Below are 23,704 nucleotides of genomic sequence, written 5' to 3' on the forward strand. Positions count from 1 at the left end.
CGTTGGCAAAAAAATGAAATAGAAAATGTGCCATAACTTTTGCACAGGCCAAATTTTACATGTTAAATTCAGTAAATAAAGAGTAATTGTGCATTACAGTGTGCGGAAGTGTACTCTCAACTGTTTATCAACTTATTTTAACTTCACAAATTAACAAAAAACATGGCACCTGCTCGGCTCAGATTAGAAATTATGTTTTTTATTGATTTTATAAGTTTTAAATTAGCAAACACTGAGGACAGGCATGAAAATAGTGCATAATTTCTATTTATTTGCTAAGTTTAACACATTGGCCAAATTTTATGTTTTATTTTTTCCCCTTAATTTGTTAAATTCAGTAAATAAACAGTAATTGTGCGTCAAAATGTGCAGAAGTGTGTTCTCTGTAGAGGATGTGTTCACTTATTTACAGCTAGAAAATCAACAAGACTCCAACTTCTTCTGTTTCTGACACATTTCAGCTAAATAGCTGAACAGTATGAAGTTGTAGAGTGTAATTTTCAACGAATAAGTTTTAACAAGGCCAGAACGTTTAAACGGTGGTCAGTATCGGCTACAAATTATTCACTATCGACTGTGAAACTAATGGGCATGCTCTGTAGTTGTGAGAGTGAGAAATTTAAGTTTGGACCTCCATGCAGTCGTGTCCAAAAGTTTGAAAGACAACCTTGGGCAAATTACGTGTGTTTAATTTTCAAAGTGAAAATACGTTTTTTTAGGGCACAATTTCTTTGTTGAACTTAACACACTGGAAAAAATATAAAACATACAATATAAAAAGTGCCATATGTTTTGCACCATATTTTATGCTTTAGATTTTTACCCTAATATGTTAAATTCAGCAAATAAACAGTAACTACGCATTAAAACGTGTGTTCTCTGCAGAGGACGTGACATTAAAATCAACAAAAGCATGCAATTTGACCGGGGGTGCCAAAACCGTTGCACACGACTGCCCAGACGCTGAGTTTAAGGGGTTAAAGGAGTTGGAGCAGTGCAGAATAAATGCCTGCAGAATGAAGGCCTACAGGCCTTCTTCAGTGATGTAGCTGAAACATTCATATATCTGTGCTAGCAGCTTCGAACAGATTGGGTGATTCAAGCCAACCAGAACGTTCCTATGAGACACGCTGACAGTTTTCATTGCTACCCAGCAGCTCTGTGGGATCATGTTTGGCATTCTAGCACACAGGATCATTTCCTTGACATTTTTTGGGGGGAGTTGGCTAAAAATGTCCAGAAAATGTCCAGAATCCTATGGAGGGGAGAAAAACAAAGTGGTCCCCGTCTTTTCCTCTTGCTTGACATTCTTCCTTCTCGACTCAGGTGGTGAAATTAGGAATTAGTGCAAGAAGCTCTTAAAATCCCCCCGTTTCCATGAGACGAGCGCGAGTTCGCCTTTCTGCTGTGGCAGTACCGAGACATGTTTCGCGTGTGCATTCTGAGAAATTTCAAAGAAAAAACAGAAATAAAAAAATAAAATGCACGAGACTGACCGACAACCACGGCACGGACGACACGAAGGAGACAGAGATATTTTTTAAATAAAAAAAAAAACAAAATCGAAAACAAGTAACAACAGTAAAGTTCAAGAGCAAAAGAAGTAGTAACATTTTAAAACGAGAAAATTGAGAAATTGGAAAAAAAAAATTAGCAAAAAAGTAAACAGAGATCATTCCAGAACTTTCTTGTCCAGTGCGTCTTTGCCATTGGTCCGCGAGTAGGGCTCGAACGCGGACGAGCTGAGGTACCGCGCGGACAGTTCCTGCAGGTTTCCGGCCAGTGAGCCAGCCATGGCCAGCGGCCCGGAGGAGGAGATTCTGGAGGCCACGGAGCCGAGCAGCGACGGCACAGGGAAGCTGAACAGGCCGTGGGGAGCGGGGGGCGACCCCTGCAGCCCAGTCACCGCCGTCGCCGAGCTGGTAGCCGCTGGCAATGGGGGGCTCCCGGCTGCCGAACCCGATCCGGACGCGCTTCCCGTTCCGCCGCCGCTTCCGCCGGAGGACGCCCCGTTGGCGGTGATGCCGAGGGCGGGCGCACGTAGGGCGGAGCCGCAGTGGGGCAGCAGGCCTGGCAGCCCCGGAGGGGTCAGGAGACGGCCCTGCTCCAGCAGCCGCAGCACGCTGCAGGTGGCCGCGGTCTCGGACACCACGGAGCGAAGCTCAGAGTCCTTCCCCTGATCCTTCTTCTGCTTCGTGCGACGGTTCTGGAACCACACCTTCACCTGGGAGAAAAATGGTACAGAGAGGAGATAAATAACTGAAAACAGGACAGTCTATCTATCTAAGGGGAAATCCACCAAACTTTCAGAATATCAGACTATCAAACTATCAGAGTGGTTTGATGTGAAATGCTGTCCTAGAGAAATGAGTCAGAATTGTTCACAGTGGTGGTGATAGGAACCAGATGTCCACCTCTAAAAGCTCCCTCACAGAAAGTTATTAAATGAAATGGTTATAAATACATCGTCTGATGTCGGAGACATTTTTAACATTAGTTTTGACCTAAGCTTTTGGGTTACAACATATTTTTTAAATCCTCTCATAGTGTTTTGTGGCAAAATTGTCCCCAAAGAAAAACCTACTCTTTTAGATTTTCCATTATTTCCCCATCATCAACATTCCATATAAAAGCTCAGAAGACACGTGTAGGTTCACTGGTGGTTTTGGACAGTAAATAAAATGTCTATATTTGTGTTGTAGTCATGGCGACCCCTGGTTCCTATCACCACCACTGTAAAGAAATCTGAACCATTTCACACCAAACCACTCCAAATCACTCTGTTTACATCTCAAACACTGAATTATACAAACGTTTTGAAAGATGACTGTGAATTTGTAAAAGGATTTTTCCCTTTTTTGTCATTTTCCACATTTCAGAATAACAGTGCAGATATCAAAATTATGAAATTATACATATGGAATTAAATAGTGAACTATCTTCTATTATAGACTGTTCACAGTAGCCCCTCTTTGACCTGATGCATCTTTACCAACTCTCAGCATTCTCATAAGAAGCTTTCTGATTGAAGAAGTCATAAATCAATGTGGGGGTCAACACTTTTTTAAATTAAACATTTTTGGAAATAAATTTTAATATAAGCCCCAATTGCACCCAGTCAGTCCGATGGGTCTAAGCTTTTGACTGAATCTATGTGTAAACATACAGACTGTGTTTGGGTTTGGGGTGGAAGGGGTTAATAGAGAATTATAACCGACTGAATCATTTTGGAATACATAAATAAATGCAGTTCAAAACAGCATAACCTAACAGGCAGCATAACACAACCAATGTCACACAGCTCTTTGTACTCAGAGAGCAGTCCAGGGTGTTTTTCGGACAGAAATGGCGGAGTGATTTGTGGCTCTGAAATGACTTTCGCGAGGGCGGGGTCTGACACAATGAAAGATAATTGTGGGCTTTTTTCTGTGGCGTAACACAGGCCTGTTTTCTATTGACCGCAGCAAACATGATGCGCAACAGCTTCAAAAGAAAGAGACTGACCTCCTGTGAGTGCGTGAGGCGCCAGTGCGTCACACTGGACTGCATACGTATAAAACCAGTGAAATAACTGACCATCTGAACATTTATTCAATATCAATCCATTGTGCAAACAATGAATCAATCAGACAGTGAATCGGTCAGTCTTTTAATTACTGAGTGAATTAGTCAGCCAGTGACTCAATCAGCCAGTGAATAAAACAGTAAATCAATCATTCACTCAATCAGCGAGTCAGTCCTTCAAATGGACAGAGAATCAATCATTCAAACAGAGACTCAGTCCTTAAAACAGACAGAGAATCAGTCATTCAGTCAATGAATCAGTCCTTCACACAGACAGAAAATCAGTTATTCAGTCAGTGAATCAGTCCTTCAAACAGACAGAATCAGTCATTCAGTCAGGGAATCAGTCCTTAAAACAGAGAATCAGTCATTCAGTCAGTGAATCAGTCCTTCAAACAGACAGAAAATCAGTTATTCAGTCAGTGAATCAGTCCTTCAAACAGACAGAATCAGTCATTCAGTCAGGGAATCAGTCCTTAAAACAGAGAATCAGTCATTCAGTCAGTGAATCAGTCCTTCAAACAGACAGAATCAGTCATTCAGTCAAGGGATCAGTCCTTAAAACAGAGAATCAGTCATTCAGTCAGTGAATCAGTCCTTCAAACAGACAGAAAATCAGTTATTCAGTCAGTGAATCAGTCCTTCAAACAGACAGAATCAGTCATTCAGTCAGGGAATCAGTCCTTAAAACAGAGAATCAGTCATTCAGTCAGTGAATCAGTCCTTCAAACAGACAGAATCAGTCATTCAGTCAGTGAAGCATGCCTTCAAACAGACAGAATCAGTCATTCAGTCAGGGAATCGGTCCTTCAAACAGACAGAGAATCAGTCATTCAGTCAGTGATTCAGTCCTTCAAACAGACAGAGAATCAGTCATTCGGTCAGTAAATCAATCCTTCAAACAGACAGAGAATCAGTCATTCAAACAGTCAGAAAATCAGTCCTTCAAATGGACAGAGAATCAGTCATTCAGTCAGTGAATCAGTCCTTCAAATGGACAGAGAATCAGTCATTCAGTCAGTGAATCAGTCCTTCAAACAATCAGCAAATCAGTCATTTAAACAGTCAGTGAATCAGTCAGCCATTCAATCAATCACTGAATCAATCAGTCAGTAAATAAATCAATACATCAGTTACGCAATCAGTGAATCGGTCATTCAATCAGTCACTAAACTAATCAGTTAGTGAACCAATTAGTCATTCAATCAGACAGCAAATCAGTCCTTTAAACAGTCAGTGAATCGGTCATTGAACAAAACAGTCCATCAATAAATCAGTGAGTCATTCAGTCAGTGACTCAATCAGTGACTCAATCAATGAGTGAGTCTGTCAGTGAAAAAAATCAATTGAATAACTAGTCAGTGAATTAATTATTCAGCCAGTGAATGAATGAATCAATCAATTAGTAAGTCAATCAGTCAGTGAATCAATTAATCAGTCAGTCAGTAAATCTGTATATCTTTATATTTATGTAACATTCTTCATGTTTAAAAAAAAAAGTTTACACAATTTTGCAGTTCTCTAGTGTGATAAATAAACATAAAAAATAAAAACAAAGAAATAAAGAACATTCAATGAACACTTTAGCGCAAAAGAAAAATTATACATCTAATAAAAAACAAAGACATGTGTATGTGTGTCAGTGTGTATATTAGTGCTTGTGTGTGTGCGTGTGTGTGTGAGTGGAGGTGCTGATATTTCTAAACACATGGCTGTGTTCCTCTGGGTGAGCTGGGTTAGTGGGTCACATACACACACACACACACACACACACACACACACACACACACACACACTCTTCAGTGTGTTTCTCCTCTCAGCTCTCGGCGTGTTTCTCCTCACCTACTTTCATCTTATTGGCTCAGAATAAATCAGTGATTCAGTGAAATGGTCAGAAAATAAACTCTGTGGTCAGCGGAGGACTTAACGAAACTCTAAACACGCAGCACTTTATACTTTAAGCACCATCATTATCATCATCACCATCATCACCGTATAAAATCCAATTACAATTAATGATCATACTGTTTAAAATATTAAAGAGCACATATAATAGAAAACTGAATTTAAATATAAGAGTTTGGCGTTTTATGTAAACATTGTTAAAATTTCAATACCGTCCACTCCTCAGTCCACAGACCATAACTAACAAACTAAGCTTCAAAAATAGTTTTTACTCTTTTTTTAATGTTTTTGTGATGTCACTAAAACCAGCTAATTTGTGTATATTTGCCTATTTTTAGCTCCGCCCACTCACACTGTTGTTGTAAAGAGTGTTTGAGCCAGCACCGTACGAGAGGGTCAATAAAGAGTCTAACAGTGTAATCAACATGTTGAAATTAAAGCAAATACGTGATGGAAGGAAAGAGAAGGAAGGAGTGTGAAGAGAGAGGTGATAGCGATAGAAAGAAAAGAGAGAGAGAGGGGGCAGATAATGAGGAGAATGACAGAGAGAGAGGAATAAAGAGAAAAAAAAAAATAAAGAGAGATGACAGCAAGGATAGAGAGAGGACTAAAGAGAGAAAAGAAAGAGAGAAGGAAAAAGAAAAAAGACAGGAGAAAGAAATAAAGAGGAGAAAGAAATATAAATAAGATAAAAAAAGAAAGCGAGAAAAAAAAAGAGTAATAAGAGAGAGAGAGAAATAAGAAAAAGAGAAAAATAAAAGGAAAGAGCTAGATAAAGAGAAAAAAGAAAAGAGAGAGAGAGAGAGAGAAAGGAGTGCATGCACAGTTCAGTGGTTCAGCTTCGTGAGCTCAACCCGCTGACCTCTGGTTGACCCCAAACCGGAGCACGAGGTGGAAACACATCATACTCTAAGCCGGCTTCTAACACACACACACACACACACACACACACACACACACACGCACAGTCCCTCTGAAAATAAGGCCTCGCTTACACAACGGCTTCACACACTCAGCAGACGGAGGAGGAGAGCAGACTGTAATAAACGATCACACACAGCAGTTATGATGCTGATTCATGTCATCATACTGGAGACATTAGGAGCAAAATACGGCCTAATAAACACAGCTGAACTGTAAACTAATACAACACAGCCTGATTCAGACAGACTGAAGGCCTCATGAACACTGAAACACACTGAAAACACACACACATTCAGCCTCTGCTTTCTGGGACAGGAACAGCTTCCACATTTAGGAATATCGCGTTAGAAAAACACTTTGCACTTCCATTTTTGTCCATTCTCTATTTTTTTCACTTCACGAAACCTTGTATCTCCAAAATAGTAACTTCACAAGAGAAAGAAAAAACATACTTTACTTAAATGTAAGTCAATGGAACCAGACATGTTTTCATGTCATTTTAGGCCGTTTCTTTTGGTCCATTCATTATGAAATTCACACACAATGTAAAGAACAACAGACATTATAAAATTATGTCAAAAACTTAAATAATTTTAAAATGTCTGTTGTTCTTGTTCCGACAGCAGTGATATATATATAAATATATATGTATATGAAAACATACGTATATGAAAAGTTAAGAACGTTTTCGCTGAGAGCAAAGTTTTCGCTTTCTCCTAGAAATTTACCATCTTGGAGGTAAGAGATTTTAACATATATATATATATATATATATATATATATATATATATATATATGTGTGTGTACCTATCTATCTATCTATTTATGTACATGTATGTATATAGCCCCATTTTAACAATTTATAATTGCCATCTTTTTCCAATTTTTAGATTGTTATGTATAAACAAGGACACACTTTGCACTTTGCATAACAATAGACGAAATATTGTCTGCTTGCGTTCCAACATTTCTTTGATTCAGTGCTTCACACTTACATCACAAAATGATATTTAAGTAATAAATAATAAAGCTCCTTTCAGAACATACAGTCCTTATTAAAAACCCAACTAAACAAAAATAATCCTGAGATGAGTTTGGATATCTATATATATATTTGTACCCTCCCATATATAAACACGGTGTGAAAAAATGTTGAAAGGTCTCTTTATCTGGGCAGTAAGTGTGTTTTTGCCAGTTAAAATACTATACAACACACAAATGTAGTGAAGAACGCGTTGTTTTCAGTAAAGTTATGAATATGTAGGTTCAGTTAGAAGGATGCAGGTTTCGCTGCGGTCCAGCCATCGCAGAGGTTTGTTCAACTCCATAAGCAGCAGCATTTAATTTAATGAAGGATTGACGAGATAAACTGGACGGCAACTGTAAATACTGGACCCACAGAACAACCACAATGGATTGTATATTTCTCTTTAATTAAAAAAATTAGTGTTTTTTGTTGTAGTAATAAATGTTTACTGCCCAGTTAATTAGCTTTGGTGTATTTATACGAGCACATTTTGTGCAGATGGACATATTTATCTGTATGCGAGTACCTGCGTTTCGGACAGGTTGAGCTGGCGCGCGAGCTCCGTCCTCTCTCGGCCCACAACATACTGACAGCGCTGGAACTCCATCTCCAGCCTGTAGAGCTGCTCTGCCGTGAAGGATGTCCGGGTCCGCTTGGGCCGGTCCAGATCCAGACCCTTCGGCAGGATGATCTCGCGGATTGAGCCTTTAGCGTCTGAAAAGACAAACAAACAACCGTCTGTGAGCCGAAATCAGCACTAAACTCTACAATAACAGGATGTATTCGCTGATATTTAGTATTAAAGCCTCTTAGGTACAAAATGAATGCATCATAATGAGAAAAAAATATATATGTACACATGCTCTATAAAATAAAATAAAACAAAAACATGTTTCTGTGTGATAATTGGAATTAATTTTTATACAAGACCATAGAATTTTTTATACAATTTTATACACTGAAAAAAAGAAAAAAATCTAAGAATAAGAAAACTGCTGTTAATAAAAAAAATAGTGAGAGTAACTAGAATGAGTTAAGAAGATTTAAATAAATAAAAAATAAAAGAGGTCTAATAAAAAAGGGAAAAAGGCTTCATACAATATTATATACCTATCGTCACAAATCTACTTAAAAATGATCTGTATAAATTCAGAAAGCTGCTATATTAGACCATATTCCCTGGCTTGTGTAAAGCGTGTTGTATATTTACTCCAGTGATTTTTCTGTTCTCAGTCTGATTTTGGAACGCTTCCAGTTCGTTTTCCCCCAGAGAACTGAACTCCAGTTTAAACATCCACTTACAGTGACACAGCCAATTTGACACAATCAAAAAGGAATATATAACAGTAAAATAAAAACTATAGACAAACATGAATTTGATATATTTTCAATTGCTTCTTTTTTTTTTTAATATTTCTACATAGTCTGATGTAAACCTTGAAAATGTTTCAGCATTATTGTTGATGTTCAGACAGACCTGAAATTAGCGCATTCAAACAATTAAAGAATATTTATTTTTAAATGGTTATAAATTATAAATAATATTTTTAAGGAAATTCTAATATAGTAAACTGTTAATCTTATTATGTTAAAAAAATAACACCTGCTGCCTATTTGTAATATAAAGAAAAGCAGTCATTTTAATAATACGGACAAAAGCAACATCAATAAAAAAAACATGGAATTTTGTTGAAATTTGTGAAAAATGTCATTCCTTTCAGAGCGCAAACGTTTTAGCGTCTTTAGCTCTAAACGGCTCCTTCACAGTTAAACAGGAATATGGCCTGCTCAGCCACGGCCGGAGGAAATAAGACAATCATTTCATCAGCTTAATTTCATTGGCGTTTGATCGGGTCTCGGTGTGACCATGATCCGAGTTTGGGAGAGTAAATCAGAAACGGAGCTCACAGCCCTGTGGATTTCGGAAACTGCACAGCGTGAACTTCACCGCTCCACACTTTATTTAATAGAAATGTAAATTCAGACGCTGCTCTGGTTGTGGATTATGGGAGTGATATAATGGGAGTTTTAATCTGTTTCTGAAGTCAGTTACTGGACGTCAGAGCTGATCTCTACAGCGCTGGTGTTCAGGTAAAAAAAAAATTAATTAACAAGCAAAAAATACATTTAAAATGTAGATTTCCCTCAAAACTTAAAAATTCGCCTTTGAGCATCATAGTCAGTCACACTGAGTGGAGACAAGTTTAATAAATATATAAGTAAACGGAGTTTTCTACTTTTTTTGCAAGAAAAGTAAGAAAATACAAATTAAAACTGAAAGCAATGTTACTTATATATTATAGTGTATATACAAAATTACCTGTACATAATGACTTATCAGTTGGTTTTATGTGCAACAAATGACCATTTAAAAATGATGATATGATTACCTTTAGCGCAACATGTTTCATTGTTTATTAGATAGATCTGTTTATTTTAAATATGCTCAATTTAATTTGAAAGAAACAACAAAAAATGTTTTTTATTTTATTTTTTTATCGAATTTCAAATTAAAATTCACCAGAAATTCACTGCCACACTTCTAAAGCCTAAACACCAGAACTGGAGTGAGTGGCCACCATCTGTGAGAGGTAACCAAGCATGAGCAGAGACTTTAAATTCATACCACAAGGTGCCCAAACACTATCACTAAAGCAGAATCAGAACCTTTTTAACAATATTAGAAGGAATTTCAGTAGGAATTCCAGTAAGTTTGGAAAAAATCATCCAAACTAGCACATACTGCCCAATAGACGTGCCTGCTTTTACAGAATGTGGCCCTTGTTTGAGTGTTTGCATTATTTCCACTAAGCAATGAAGAACTTACAAATCCAAAGAAGCAGACCACCTTCTTGTTTATTCGGGAAACTGATTCCAAACATTAATTCTGATGAGAACCAAAGTTTCTGAGCTGGACCAGCAGAAGATTTGCTTGCTGCCAGACAGATTCCAATGATAAATTACAATATACAAGAATTTATTAACCTGGACTGCAACAGACTGCCTGGAAGATGTACCTGCTTTCATGGAAAATTATTCCATAGTTAAATTCCGATTTAAATTTAAGGACTGCCTGGCGATGTGTCTGCTACTACGAAAACTGACTTTAACTTAAGAATTTATGGACTGGAACGACAGCATTCTGTCCAGATTTGCCTGCTTTTAAAGAAAAACGAAGTTGATTCTGATAAATATTTAAGGATTTGTAAAATACACCTGCCTTTTACGGAAGGGGTCCCTCGCAGCTCTAAAGCGTTTCTGGAAACTTACCTCTAACCAGTATCCTCCGGCAGTAGTCCGGATCCCCTGAGCTCGTCCTGCTTTTCTCATGGTTGTCCACAGCTCCGGACGGGCCAAAGGACTCCTGTGGCTCCTTCAGCAGCGTTTTGGAAAGGTTCCCCTGGGGCTCCTTCCCCTCCTTCCCTCCCTCCTTCAGCCCGTTCTTCAGAACCATCCCCGCCTCTGGCTCCTGGCTGTACCGGACATCCATCGCTAGCCTCGTCCCAATCGGAGAAACAACTCTCCTTCTCCTCCTCCTCCTTCTTCTTTGTTAGGCCAAAGAACACAACAGGGGAAGAAAAAAAGGAAAGTGCGATAACAGGAGAGTATCCCGTTAGTCCGGTGCTCCTGATAATGCCGGGTTTTTTTGTCCCAGTGCGTACGAAACAACAGCAGCTATTGGGACGCTTGAGCCAGGGAGCTAATGCCTCATCTTTTCCAGCGCTCTATTATCAGTGTCCAATGCTAGCTTCTTCACCCAGTGATCGCAGAGTTTTTTTCTTGCCCCCCCCCCAAAAAAATAATCGCAATTTGGCGTCCCCCCACTCCTCGTTAGTCTGATAGGGACGATCTCCGAACAATCAGAGCTTGGGACGGACGCATCGTTCGCTCGTTCCGAATTGATTACGGTAATTTTGCTCCGCGCTTTTCGGGATTTGCGTAACCTCCCTGAACGCACTAAATTGTTTGGGGGGAAATATATTGCGGCACTAATGGAGGGGTGCGCTGCCTACGACCCCTCTTCTTCCAGCCCGTCCTCGCGCGCACACACATACACACTCACGCAAAGGATCCCAGTCAAATGATTGGTCTCGGATCGCGAAAGAGAGCGCACGCAGACTCTCAGGCACTCGCGCACACATTCGCGCGCACCCAACGGAGCCCTCGAGGGGAAAAAAAAAAAGTTCCAGTCCAGCCCTGGGTGTCCCACGGCTCAGATGGGACGGGTGTTTTTCAGCCTTTGATCACGTTTAGCCGGTAAAGTCTGGATCGTTACAATAGATGTTATATACAAACGGACGGAGTGAGTACGGCAGGGGTAGAGACGGAGAGTTTGACTGAGCAAGAGAAGCAGGGATACAAAAAAGGAAAAATATGAATGAAACAAAGCACAGAATTCAAAATTTGTAGGTCTCCTCAAGTTCCCTAGAAACCGACCATAAAAGAAAACGACACAAATTCGGACGTCTTAAAACAGGCCTTTAAAACGGCATCAAATGCACGCCTACCGTAGCAAACTCTCGAGCAAAAAACCCTGTCAAATAAAAACCTGCCTGCAGCCCAAGCGCACACGCTCGAGAAGCAGCCCACCACCGCCCACACACACCCGCCTTCCAGCCTGCTACACGCCCGCCCACCCCACTTTGGGCTATTTTCATTGTCGCGGCGACAATATCTAGGAGAATAGCGGTGGTGGGTAATCCAATAAGACCATTGATTAGGCTACAATGATTCAATTCAAGCCAATAGCCGCGCGCCCGGGCCCTTCTTGTCACCTTGTTGGGCCAGAGGGGCTTTTCCCTCTTCCCTCTGACCCCCCCCCCTCCACCCCACCCCTTCGTAAAGCCTTTCACTGCTTTATGGGAAAGAGAGAGCACAAGGGGAGAAAGATGGCAATTATCTAATTGGACTATTAACAAACAATTCAGCGAGTGTGTCTGGTAGGGAGTAGTGGGAAGACCGGGGGGGAGCTAGGGGGGTGTTCTCCGCTGCACTAACTTCATTCAGAGAGTGTGTGGAAGCGGCCTGTTGAAGAGCGAGAGAGAGAGAGCGAGGGAGGGAGAGATTGTTTAAAGAAGAAGAGCTAAGTGGAGTAGGGGAGGGATTGTTTGAAGAAAAGGTAAGAAGAGGGCTCGGAGAGGGGGGCCCGAAAAGCTGCTGGAGTTGAGGCTTGGGAAAAAAGGAGGGTTTGGTTTGACAGTGACCAGCTGTAAGGCCTCAACTCTGAAGCTAGGATGACAAAAGCTAGGCGTCCCAGGACGAAGAGAATAACAAGTGAAAGCATCTGAAATAGGCGTATATCTACTACAACTGTCACTATATGTAAGTTATTAAGAGATTATTCAGTCTATTTGAATACATCAATCATCGCTACATTAAAACCACAGAAAGTTTCCATTTTTTTACACCATTTGAAAATGCCAGCCGCTCCTTTACACTTTAAAAACATTTTATGATAAACAGACCAACAAAAATACCCCAAAATGTCAATTTCATTCTTGTTAGTTAATCTCATTTACATCAAGTTACATTAAAAGTTAGAAGTCTTTTATAAACTCATCATTGCAGGGGTTTTATTTCAGGGTCTTTCTGCCTTCAATTTTGTCTTCAGTGAGTGAAAAGCAAGCTTAACTGGGTTGAGGTCTGGTGACTGACTCGGCCATTTAGTATCATTCCATTTCTTTGCCTTAAGAAGCTCTTGGGTTACCTTCACAGTATGTTTTCGGTAATTATCTGTCTGTGCTGTGAAGCGCCATCTGATCAATTTTGCAACATTTGACTGAATCTGAGCAGACAGTGTAGCTCTGAATTTATCCTGCTTCTTCTATCAGTAGCCACTTCATCAATAAACACCAGTGACCCAGTTCCACTGGCAGCCATACATGCCTATGCCATAATACTACCTCCACCATGTTTCACAGATGATGTGGTATGCTTCAGATCATGAGCTCTTCCTTTCCTTCTCCACACTCTTCTCTTTCCATCATTCTGGTACAAGTTAATCTTGGTTTTATCTGTCAGAAGAATCTTGTTCCAGAACTGGGCAGGCTTTTTTTTGATGTTTTCTAGCAAAGTCTAATCTGGCCTTTCTGTTCTTCAGTGTTACCAGTGGTTTGCATCTTGAGGTAAACTCTCTGTAGTTACATTCATGAAGGTGTTTCTTGATTGTAGACTTTGACAATGATACACCAACCCCCTCTAGAATGTCCTCGACTTGAGTAGATGTTGTGAAGCTCTCTTTCTTCACAACAGAAAGAATTCTGCCATCATTCACTTTAGCTGTTTTACTTGTGATTGGATTTAACACAACACAACCAGCATATCAATTCACAGCGTGATCAGATCTGTTAATCTAAACGCAACGCAACCAGCATATTTCCATTCACATTGTGATCAGATCTGTAAATGTAAACGCAACACAACCAGCATATTTACATTCATGTTGTGATCAGATCTGTTTATCTAAACACAACACAACCAGCATATTTCCATTCACAGCATGATTAGATCTGTTAATGTAAACGCAACACAACCAGCATATTTCCATTCACATTGTGATCAGATCTGTTAATGTAAATGCAACACAACCAGCATATTTCCATTCACACTGAGATCAGCTCTGTTAATCTAAATACAATGCAACAAGCATATCAATTCACATTGTGATCAGATCTGTTAATCTAAACACATTGTAACAAGCATATCAATTCACATTGTGATCAGATCTGTTAATCTAAACACAATGTAACAAGCATATCAATTCACATTGTGATCAGATCTGTTAAACGCAATGCAACCTGCATATCAATTCACATTGTGATCAGATCTGTTAATCTAAAGACAATGCAATCAGCATATTTACATTCATGTTGTGATCAGATCTGTTTATCTAAACACAACACAACTAACATATTTACAATCACACTGTGATCAGATTTCTCTCAAATCTAAACACAATGCATTTCAATTCATACTGTTAATATAAACGTAACCCAGCCAGCTAATCTTTTGTCGCATCTGTTTGTTATATATATGCAAGACAGCCTGCTTGTCTACCTTCACAGTTTAACGTCATGTCAGCGGCACCCACAACTTTCAGCACTGTTCCCGTCGCTCTTGTTAAACAAGTTATTTTTAGGCGTATGAGTGTGTATTCAAACGTAGGCTTAACAAAGGCTAAAGTTGAAAAGCCGTTCGTTGCCTGTGAAGGACAGAACACAGTTCTCCCACACACCTGCCTGCCATTTCCAACCCATATTCTTCTGAGCAAACATACACAAATCACCATCTTTTCTTTCTCTGCAACTTTGTATGATGGCTTGGACAGTCTGTGCAATCTGTAAACTCCAAATACTGGGTGTATTTGAAAAAAAACAAGTATAAATGAAACATAATTGACGATGAAGATCAGATCATGCTAATCAGTTGTTAAGGCTAAGTACACAGGGCCTGGGACTACAGGCTTTGAAGGAGTAGTTCAGAGAAAAGTCTTATTTACATAGCTTGTCAAATATAGTTGATCAGCCAAGACATGTTTGGTGTACGCATGAATGTATATTACACTATGAATGTATATAACACACATCTGTCCAAAAGTATCCAGACAGCCCTTCTAATGAGTGAATTTAGCTACATTTGCCACTCACTGCTGATATAGCTTGTATTATCTCCTTAGAAAAGCACTATCCAATAGAATGGGACACTCGGAAGAACCCACATGAGCCTAAGGGCACTATGCCAATGCCAAGCGTGGGCTAGAGGGGTATAAAGCTCCCAGCGTTGGGCTTTGGAGCAGTGGAACTGTGTTATCTGGAGTGATGGAGCTCCATCCAGTACCTCTGGGATGAGTTGGAGTGATCCAGAACTGACCATCCAACATCAGTACTTGACCTCACTAATGCTCAATCAAATCCTCACAGCAATGTTCAACATTTACTGTAAAGCCAAGCTCCAAACTGCGAGTTCTTAATGTGACCACAATGTTAAGGATGTAATTAAGGAGGCCAAGAATGCTAATGAGGCTAACTACTCAAGCTGATGTTTGCTAGGTCTAGAGAGCACAACACTGAGTGCATTTACATGCACTTAATAATCTGATAACTGCAGAAAATCAGATTTTGTCAGTAATCTGATCAACACGTTTACATGCACTTGGGTAATCAGATAATGGGAAACTCCAGGTCTACGTGAGTCAGAAAGTAATAAGATTTCCGCTGTACAACCAGCCAATAGACTCATAGAAGAAGACATGACTTAAAGCTAACACAAAACTCAGACTTCATGTCATAGCTTGTTTTTAAACCCATCAAGTCACTTTACCTGAAAATATGAATATGTATCATCTATAAGATGAAGAATATTTAAATCCTTCATTTCGACAAGTATGTATTGGTTTCGGCATCACTCCAAAAGTGTTTTGCTGCGTCTCGCGGCAATGCTGCTAGCTTAATTCCGGTACTGCAGCCTGTTTTCACACATGCACAGACTGAGAAATATGAAGGAAATCAGAGTAAGAGTTCACATGCACTGAAATCTGATTACTGAGCTAAAATCCAGCTCTTTTTATCAGATTTCTTAATCAGATTTCTAGATCTTACTCCGATCTAAGAAATCAGAGTGTGCTGTTTACGTGATCATTTGAATAATCAGATAACTGCAGACATCCAACACACTCAATCTTACGAATACTTTGTATAGAAGATGACGAGCCCTTACCAGCATCCAATGCTGCACCAGTTAGCTCTGTTGCCTCATTTGACACAGGAATCTACCCATTTCCTAATACCGAAGTCTCTTTTTTATGTTTCTTTCCCCTCCCCATGGTTAGCTAATTATTCATTTGTTATTCATTCATTAAAGCTGCACTTTGTAATACATTTTTATTAAAATTTAAAGAAATAGCATAGAACAATAACTGGCTAAAATATCGTGAGCGTGGTGCTGCAGCGAGTCGCCCTGTAAAACTTGAAATAAACGTCAGAGGTGTCGGGTCGGGAGTTTTTCACACCACATCATGCATCTTTAAGCATTAACATCACATGCACAGACTCAAAAAGAAGGTCTGGCTCGATGATTAGGTCTCAAAATTGTCTCAAAATCAACATTATACTGATGAAGATGTGGTGACAATAGTAGATAATTCACTCACATCCTCAGAAGACGTGTCCTTCACCAAGTTTTGTTTAAGCTCTCTTTGATTCTCATTCACTCATCAGATTGATCTGGGGGGACGAAGGACAATCCATACTACAAAATGTTCTTCCACATATTCCGTGCGGTTACCAGAGAGGTCTCCAGATCCCCAAATCTTACATAGTGCAGCTTTAAGTCTTACAAGTGTAAATTTTTCTAAATCGCACATCCCCAGCCTGGCACTTTTCTGGGCACAGCTGGCAATGCTGTCTCAAGTGTCAACACCCCACTGAGCAGAAACATTTAACACAGCCATTAGAGGAAAGATTACAGATTACAGCAGGGTGAAGAAGATAGATGGACAGCTCGACACCTCTGATTGCACTGCCACATTCTGGGCAGCACAAAAGCACTGGTCAGTTTGGATCGTCTGCTGGGCCATAAAGGTAAATCTAAAGCAAGTATCACTTTGAATGCTCTCTCTACTAGTACTCATGATATGAACACTGTAAGGGTGGATTAAGCCTTAATTAATTATACACATATATGTACATAAAATAAACACATAATGCCAATATAATTACAAGAATACAGCTATAATAACAATAGAATGTTTTTTCTGCAACAAAAATCACTTTATGGGCTGTGGTGTGACTTTTAATGAATCAATCAATCTGACGTTGTGCTCTGCAGAAAACGAAAGATACACTAGACTCATGCATATCTATGGAGAAGAATTCATGTCAAATTTTTCACTACAGTGGAAAAAACTCAAATGCAATGCACACAACATTACTTTTTCATAGTGACATGCAGAATATGCACCAAAATGAAAAACAAAACCTCTATTATATTGCTTTAAAGTCGCTTGACCTCTGTACTGAAAAACAACGCATGAGAATGTGCATTTTACAAAATTTTTTACAAAAATGAATTTGTGTCAGAATTGAATACAATCTGCCTTAAAATGTAAAAATTTTCCACGTTACTATTTGAATGCAATCCTATGTGCATTGCAATTCACTGTTTTGGTTGCATTTCAATGAGGCAAATACATTTGAAGTAAAAAAGGGGTCAAGCGACATGAAAACAGTGTAATGGGGGTTTTGATTTTCAATTTAGCACACATTCTGCATCTCACTATGGAACGGTAATGTCATGTGTGCATTGCTTTTCATGTTTTTTCACTGTAGTGATCGCTTTTCAATTTGGCACAAATTCCTCTCCATAAATATCAATGCAAATCAAAGGAGAACTTCCAGGGATGATGCCAAGCTGGATCACACTCGGCAAATGACTGATTACATTGACTTAAAATAAAAGTAAACTAATATATATATATACACACACACACACACCTAAATGGATGTATTTCTGTCCAGTTACTACATCCATTACTCATAAAGAAAAATGTCTTAGCTTGCCTAATTAATGAAAAGGGACACAGACAGAGAGAAGAAGTGAGCGAGAAGTACAGAGAAAAGAGCGAGAGCAAGATAGCGAGAGCGACGGAGAGGGAGATAAAGTGAGGATATAAGATAGATAGACAAAGAGAGTAAAATAATGGGAGACCGAGGGTGAGAGAGAGAGACAGAGACAGAGAGAGAGGGGGAGAGAGAGAGAGAGAGAGAGAGAGAGAGAGAGAGAGAGAGAGAGAGAGAGCGCTTTGAGCTCCATCTTGCTCTAATAGCTCATTAGCGCTGATTAGGACGGTCTCCTCTAGATGGCTGCTACCTTTTTAGCTGCTAATGTTTTTGGCACCTCTTTACCGTCTCACACACACTAATGGCACAGAGCCACAACATCACAGCAGCGCTAACACACCGCAGGCGGACCGCGATTAAAGCCTTATTACGGCCCTTAATAAAAAGCCCCCTCCTTCTGTGGCTGCACACGCGTGTTACACAAGTGGAAGATTGTTATTAGCATTAGCAGGAGGACTGAGGCGTTTCTGTTTAGCCAGAAGAACGAGCAGGAAGCTCCTGTGAAAATAAACATGGCCCTGGATTACTGAATATCAAACTGAGATTTACTGTCATACTGTAGTTATCAGCAGATTAAAGGGCAATTCCACCAATTTTCCATAATTAAACGGTTAAGATGTAAACAGAGTCATTCAGAGTAGTTTGGTGTGAAATGCTCTGTCCTAGAGAAACTTACCGAGTCAGAACTGTTCACAGTGGTGGTGATAGGAACCACACGTCCACCTTTAAAAGCTCCCTAACAGAAAGTTATTACATGAAGTAAATAAAATGGCTATATTTGTGTTGTAGTCATGGTGACCCCTGGTTCCTGTCACTACCACTGTAAAGAAATCAGCATGTTTCTCTACACTGAAACAAATTTTGTATTATTATATTACGGAGAGCAGGATTACATCAGTTCGGCCTTATCAGTTTTCCCTGCAGAATTCACAATTTTATGTAATTTTCATGTTTTAATTCATTAACGTTCACTACAATACCCAGCATGCATTATGCAAATACCTCATACAACCACTGGGAATCCCTGTGGTGTCATCCTGACTGCTAACCTAGCCACTTTCCCACCTTCAAAACACATTATCAGAAGGGGCTTCTCTGGGTCTTCAAACCAGGAAAGCTCACTCTAGAGACTACGGCAGCATCGCTGTAGGACGAGAGAAGAGGTGTTTACAACACCTCTTTTTTTTTGGTTGGAGTTCCCCTTTAAGTATCTGTTAGCTAGTTTAAACAGAATGAAATAGAGGGACAGAGAGAGTTAGAGAAGAGAGAGAGAGAGACAGAGGAAAGTGAGAGAAGAGAGAGAGAAAGAGTGACAGAAAAGAAAAAGAGATAAAGAAAGAGAGGAGAGAGAGATAAAGAGCAACAAAGGAAAAAGAGCGGTGAGAGAGCAACAGTGGAAGGAGAAAGAAGAGCAAGTGAAAAGGAGAGGAGAAATAGAGAGAGGGGGAGAGAGAGATAAAGAAAAAGGAGAAAGAAAAATAGATAAAGAGAGAAAGAGATGGAGAAAGAGTGACAGAGAAAAGAGAAAGAAAGAGAAGAGAGAGAGATAAAAAAGAGGAGAGAGGAGGAGAACAAGGAGAGAAACAGAAAGACAGAGATAAGAGCAACAGAGGAAGGAGAAAGAGAAGAGTGAGTGAAAGAGAGAGGAGAGAGAAAGTGAGGAGACAGAAAAAAAGAGGAGAGAAATGGGGGATAAGGAAAGAAAGAAAGAAAAAAGAAAGAAAGAAAAAGAGATTAAGAGAGAGAGAGAGAGAGAGATAAAGAGAGAGATAAATATAGAAAGAGTAGAGAAAGCAGGAGAGAGAGATGAAGAGAAAAATTTGGGGAAAAGAGTGAAGGAGAGAGAGTATCTCAGTGTGTTGAGTGTGTTCAGCGTGCGGACCCCCGGCATGACTGCGAGTGTGTTCAGCGTGCAGACCCCTGGCCCGACTGCCTGCGTGTGTTGAGTGTGTTCAGCGTGCGGACCCCCGGCCCGACTGCCTGCGTGTGTTGAGAACTGCACTCACAGCGGGACTAATCCACTTTAACACTTCATCACCCAACACAGTTAAACTGGTCTGAGATGCTGCACATTCAACCCTCACACTCTCACGTCTCACGCTTTCTCCAGTAAACTCCTACACACTCCCTGTATGGACGTCTTCAAACACACTGCAAAGTCAAACACTGAAAATCCAGACAGACACAGACACCACAGTTCACATTCAGAATTAGTATCATTTTCTTACTGTTTCCACATCCATATGCTGCAGCTTAGCAAAAGACAATTTGTAACAGATCTTTTAGTGGCCTTCTAGGCTAAGGAGGAGGTTACAACAGGAGCTGCTCCGGACCCCTGAGACCCCCAAAATAAAATCAAAACATGTTTTAATCTAAAACCTCAAAATCATCAGATTAGGACTGAAAAGAGAATATGGAGCTGCATGTGGGATAGAACTGGTGCAGTTAAATTGGTGGGGTAAAACTGGTGCAGTTTAACTGGTGGGGTAAAACTAGCAGGGTAAAAACGTTTAGGGTTAAAATTGGTGCAGTTTAATTGGTGGGGTAAAAACTGGTGCAGTTTAAATGGTGGGGTAAAACTGGTGCAGTTTGTTGGGTTAAAACTGGTGCAGTTTAATTGGTGGGGTAAAACTGGTGCAGTTTGACTGGTGGGGTAAAACTGGTGCAGTTTAATTGGTGGGGTAAAACTGGTGCAGTTTAATTGGTGGGGTAAAACTGGTGCAGTTTAATTGGTGGGGTATTACGGGTGCAGTTTAACTGGTGGGGTAAAACTGGTGGGTTAAAACTAGTTCAGTTTATTTGGTGTGGTAAAAATGGTGAGGTAACAGGGGGTCTTCTTGTAGGGGAAATATTGGTGCAGTATAACCTGTATTATAATTACAAGGTGGAAATGGTGGGGTGTAACTGTCAGGATAAAACTGATTGAGTAAACCTGGAGCAGTATAATGAATACAGTATAACAACGCTGGTGGAGTACATCAGGTGCAGTTTAACAGGTGGAGCTGATGTGGTGCACTGAAAGTGATGCAGACTGCACTCCAGACCGGTGAAGACAGGTTTGTGTGCAAGAAGAGTCTTAAATTAATTAATGCTGATCCAGGATCAGCTCCACATGGGCTATAAATACATGCAATAGGATACAGAAGTTGAAAACTGATCCTGAGTCAGAACTCATTCTCAGATCTATATGATAAGAAGCAGAGGCTCCGCCGAGCTGATCAGAGAAAATCCCTCCACAGAATCACACCGACAATCCAAACAGGGGTGTTACACACAAATACCACAAATAAAAAAAAATGCTATATTGGCGTCTAATTCTCGGTATGCTGAACATAATAAATCGTTTGTGTTGTTTTTGCTGTGATCATAGCTGGCAGAGACGCTTATTGTTGTGTGGGATTATTCAGGCATATTGGAGGGATACCTAGCCATTTTCAGACGGAAATGATTTTCTTCTGAATAGACCTCGAGGGCACGCCGTCTGCATCTCCCCTCACACACACACCATTATCTGCAGCCCTTCATTTCCCTGCTTGCACGCACGCTCTGGAAAATCAATGCAGGCACAACGCCGCCCCTCTCCACGGCACAAACGCAGCTCAAGTCCTTCTCCAAACTCACAATACAGGAGCAAATACCTGCAGGAGGAGAGTCAATGCTGGATAAATGTGGCCCGCAAACCTGAAGACCCCACCTGTGAGAGCCGGGGGACCTCTGTACACATCTGTGCGTGTGTGAGAGACGGATTGAGGAATGTCACTGAATAGTTGACTTTGAACGTTTTTTTTTTTTTGCGAGCGCTCAAGCACGCAAATGGACGAGGTCTCCTGGCCTCATGAGCCGCAATTCAGCAATCATAAAAAACTGTGTGGACGCCTTTTCATTCGGAGCATAATAACCGCATCCTGACCTCTGATAAAACGGCAAAACTAATTCACATTTTGAGGGATAAAAAAAAGTCCTTAAAATAAAAAATGCTGAAGCAGTACAAAATTCCTGAGGTAAAACTGGTGGGGTTTAAACCTGGTTGAGTGAAACTGGGGGGTATAACTAGTGAGGTAAACCAAATGTTTCCAAAAATACATTTAAAAAGAAGATCTTCAAACGTAACACTGAAAAAAAAAATCACCTCAACTAAAAGAAGGTTCTTACGAATTTGTAAAATGAGTCAAATTAACAACAATTTACATGATTAAAGAAATAATTCAACAAAAAGTCAAAAACATACATTATGTTCCCCAAACAGTAGTGATCTATCAGCCAAGAGATGTTTGAATTTGCTTCTTTAGATTTTGCTCCATTGTAGAGATGCTTAGAGACCTGGATCTCTTTACAGTGGTGGTGACAGGAACCAAGGGTCACCAAGTCTATAACACAAATATAGACCCTATATTTTACTTACTATACAAAATGACCAGTGAACCTTTTAAGATTTTATATGTAATGCTGATGATGGTAAAATAGCAGTAAATTGGCTGAAACAGGTTTTCTTTGTGGACTATTTTGCATGTACCTCTCCACCACGCAAGGACATAAAATATTCACAAATTTCACGCCAAAAACTCGCAAAAAAACAAAATGTTTCAGGCATCATGTAGCATATTTATATATTCTCATGTGTTTTCTGAGAGAGAACTTACAGAGGTAGACGTCTGATTCCTATCACTACCACTGTGAACTGCTGACCCTGTAAGTTTCTCTGCAAAGGAGTATTTCACACCAAACCACTCTGAATCACTTTGTTTACTTCTTAAGCATTTAATTCCACAGAGATTTTGAAAAATCAGTGGAATTTCCTGTTAACTAATTTTTAATAGATTTGATTATGTGGTTTCTGACACTGCATGACATACTGTTGTCTATAGAGATGAACAAAAGTACAAAAAGAAGAACAAAACTAAAGTAATAGTGTCCACAATTTGGGCCTAAAGCTTAACAGGGGGACTTCGTGCAAAATTATGCACAGAGACAAGCCTATTAGAGATTACAGACCAATTTGAATTGGTTGGTTTGGAATTGGTATGATGTGTGATGATATAGGCATGCAGTTAGCACCCATGCTAATTATAAGCTCTAAATAATATAAGCTTCCATTGCTTGTTAGCTTCATTAGCCTTGAGGCTCCAGTGTAAAAGCTTCAGACTATAAAGATGCACATATTTATTTTTGATTTGATCTCTTTATAATATCTTCCAGCGGCGTTTAGGCTGATTTGATGTTGGGGTGAAGTCCTAGGGGCTTCTGCTCACCCCCCCTCCAATCCACACTGCTCCACTTTAGCTACGTATCAGCAGTACGCCTGTACAGCTCGGCTTATGACAATATCCTAAAGACCGCAGTCTGCTCCGGTCTTCTTAGCCTCATTCGGACCCCCACCTCCCTCCTGATGCCCAAATGAGCCCCGGTGTAAACCAGTGCAGTACGATATTTCCTCTGTATGATCCCAGTACTGTCGATCTCTCTATAAACCCTATAAACTGTCTTACTTGTATTATAACTTCAATGGGCAGCACTGTTTCTGAACGTTACAGGCCCTAAACGGCATCAGCAACTGTATTATTTAGTATGTAAATATGAAAAAGGAACTCTTAATCCAAATCAAGCATAATCATGTGCTAAACATCAGACGTGCGTGTGTTAAATCATTCAGAGTGGTTTGGTGTGAAAT

The 23,704-nt window shown here is 40.0% G+C and overlaps 1 protein-coding gene across 1 annotated transcript in view; it reads right to left on the reverse strand.

Annotated features, from left to right (window-relative positions):
- Positions 1–319: 319 nt before the first annotated feature.
- Positions 320–23,704, reverse strand: part of vax1 (ventral anterior homeobox 1) — a 35,201-nt gene continuing 11,816 nt past the window's right edge. The window contains exons 3-5 of the mRNA XM_036593434.1: positions 10,691–10,965; positions 7,947–8,134; positions 320–2,224 (exon numbers count right to left, since the gene is read on the reverse strand). Of these exons, the coding sequence (XP_036449327.1) occupies positions 1,673–2,224; positions 7,947–8,134; positions 10,691–10,910 (960 nt within the window). The 5' untranslated portion in view covers positions 10,911–10,965 and the 3' untranslated portion in view covers positions 320–1,672. The remainder of the gene's footprint in view (positions 2,225–7,946; positions 8,135–10,690; positions 10,966–23,704) is intronic.

The sequence above is a fragment of the Colossoma macropomum genome, unplaced genomic scaffold (genome assembly GCF_904425465.1).
Source record: "Colossoma macropomum unplaced genomic scaffold, Colossoma_macropomum, whole genome shotgun sequence".
NCBI lineage: Eukaryota > Metazoa > Chordata > Actinopteri > Characiformes > Serrasalmidae > Colossoma > Colossoma macropomum.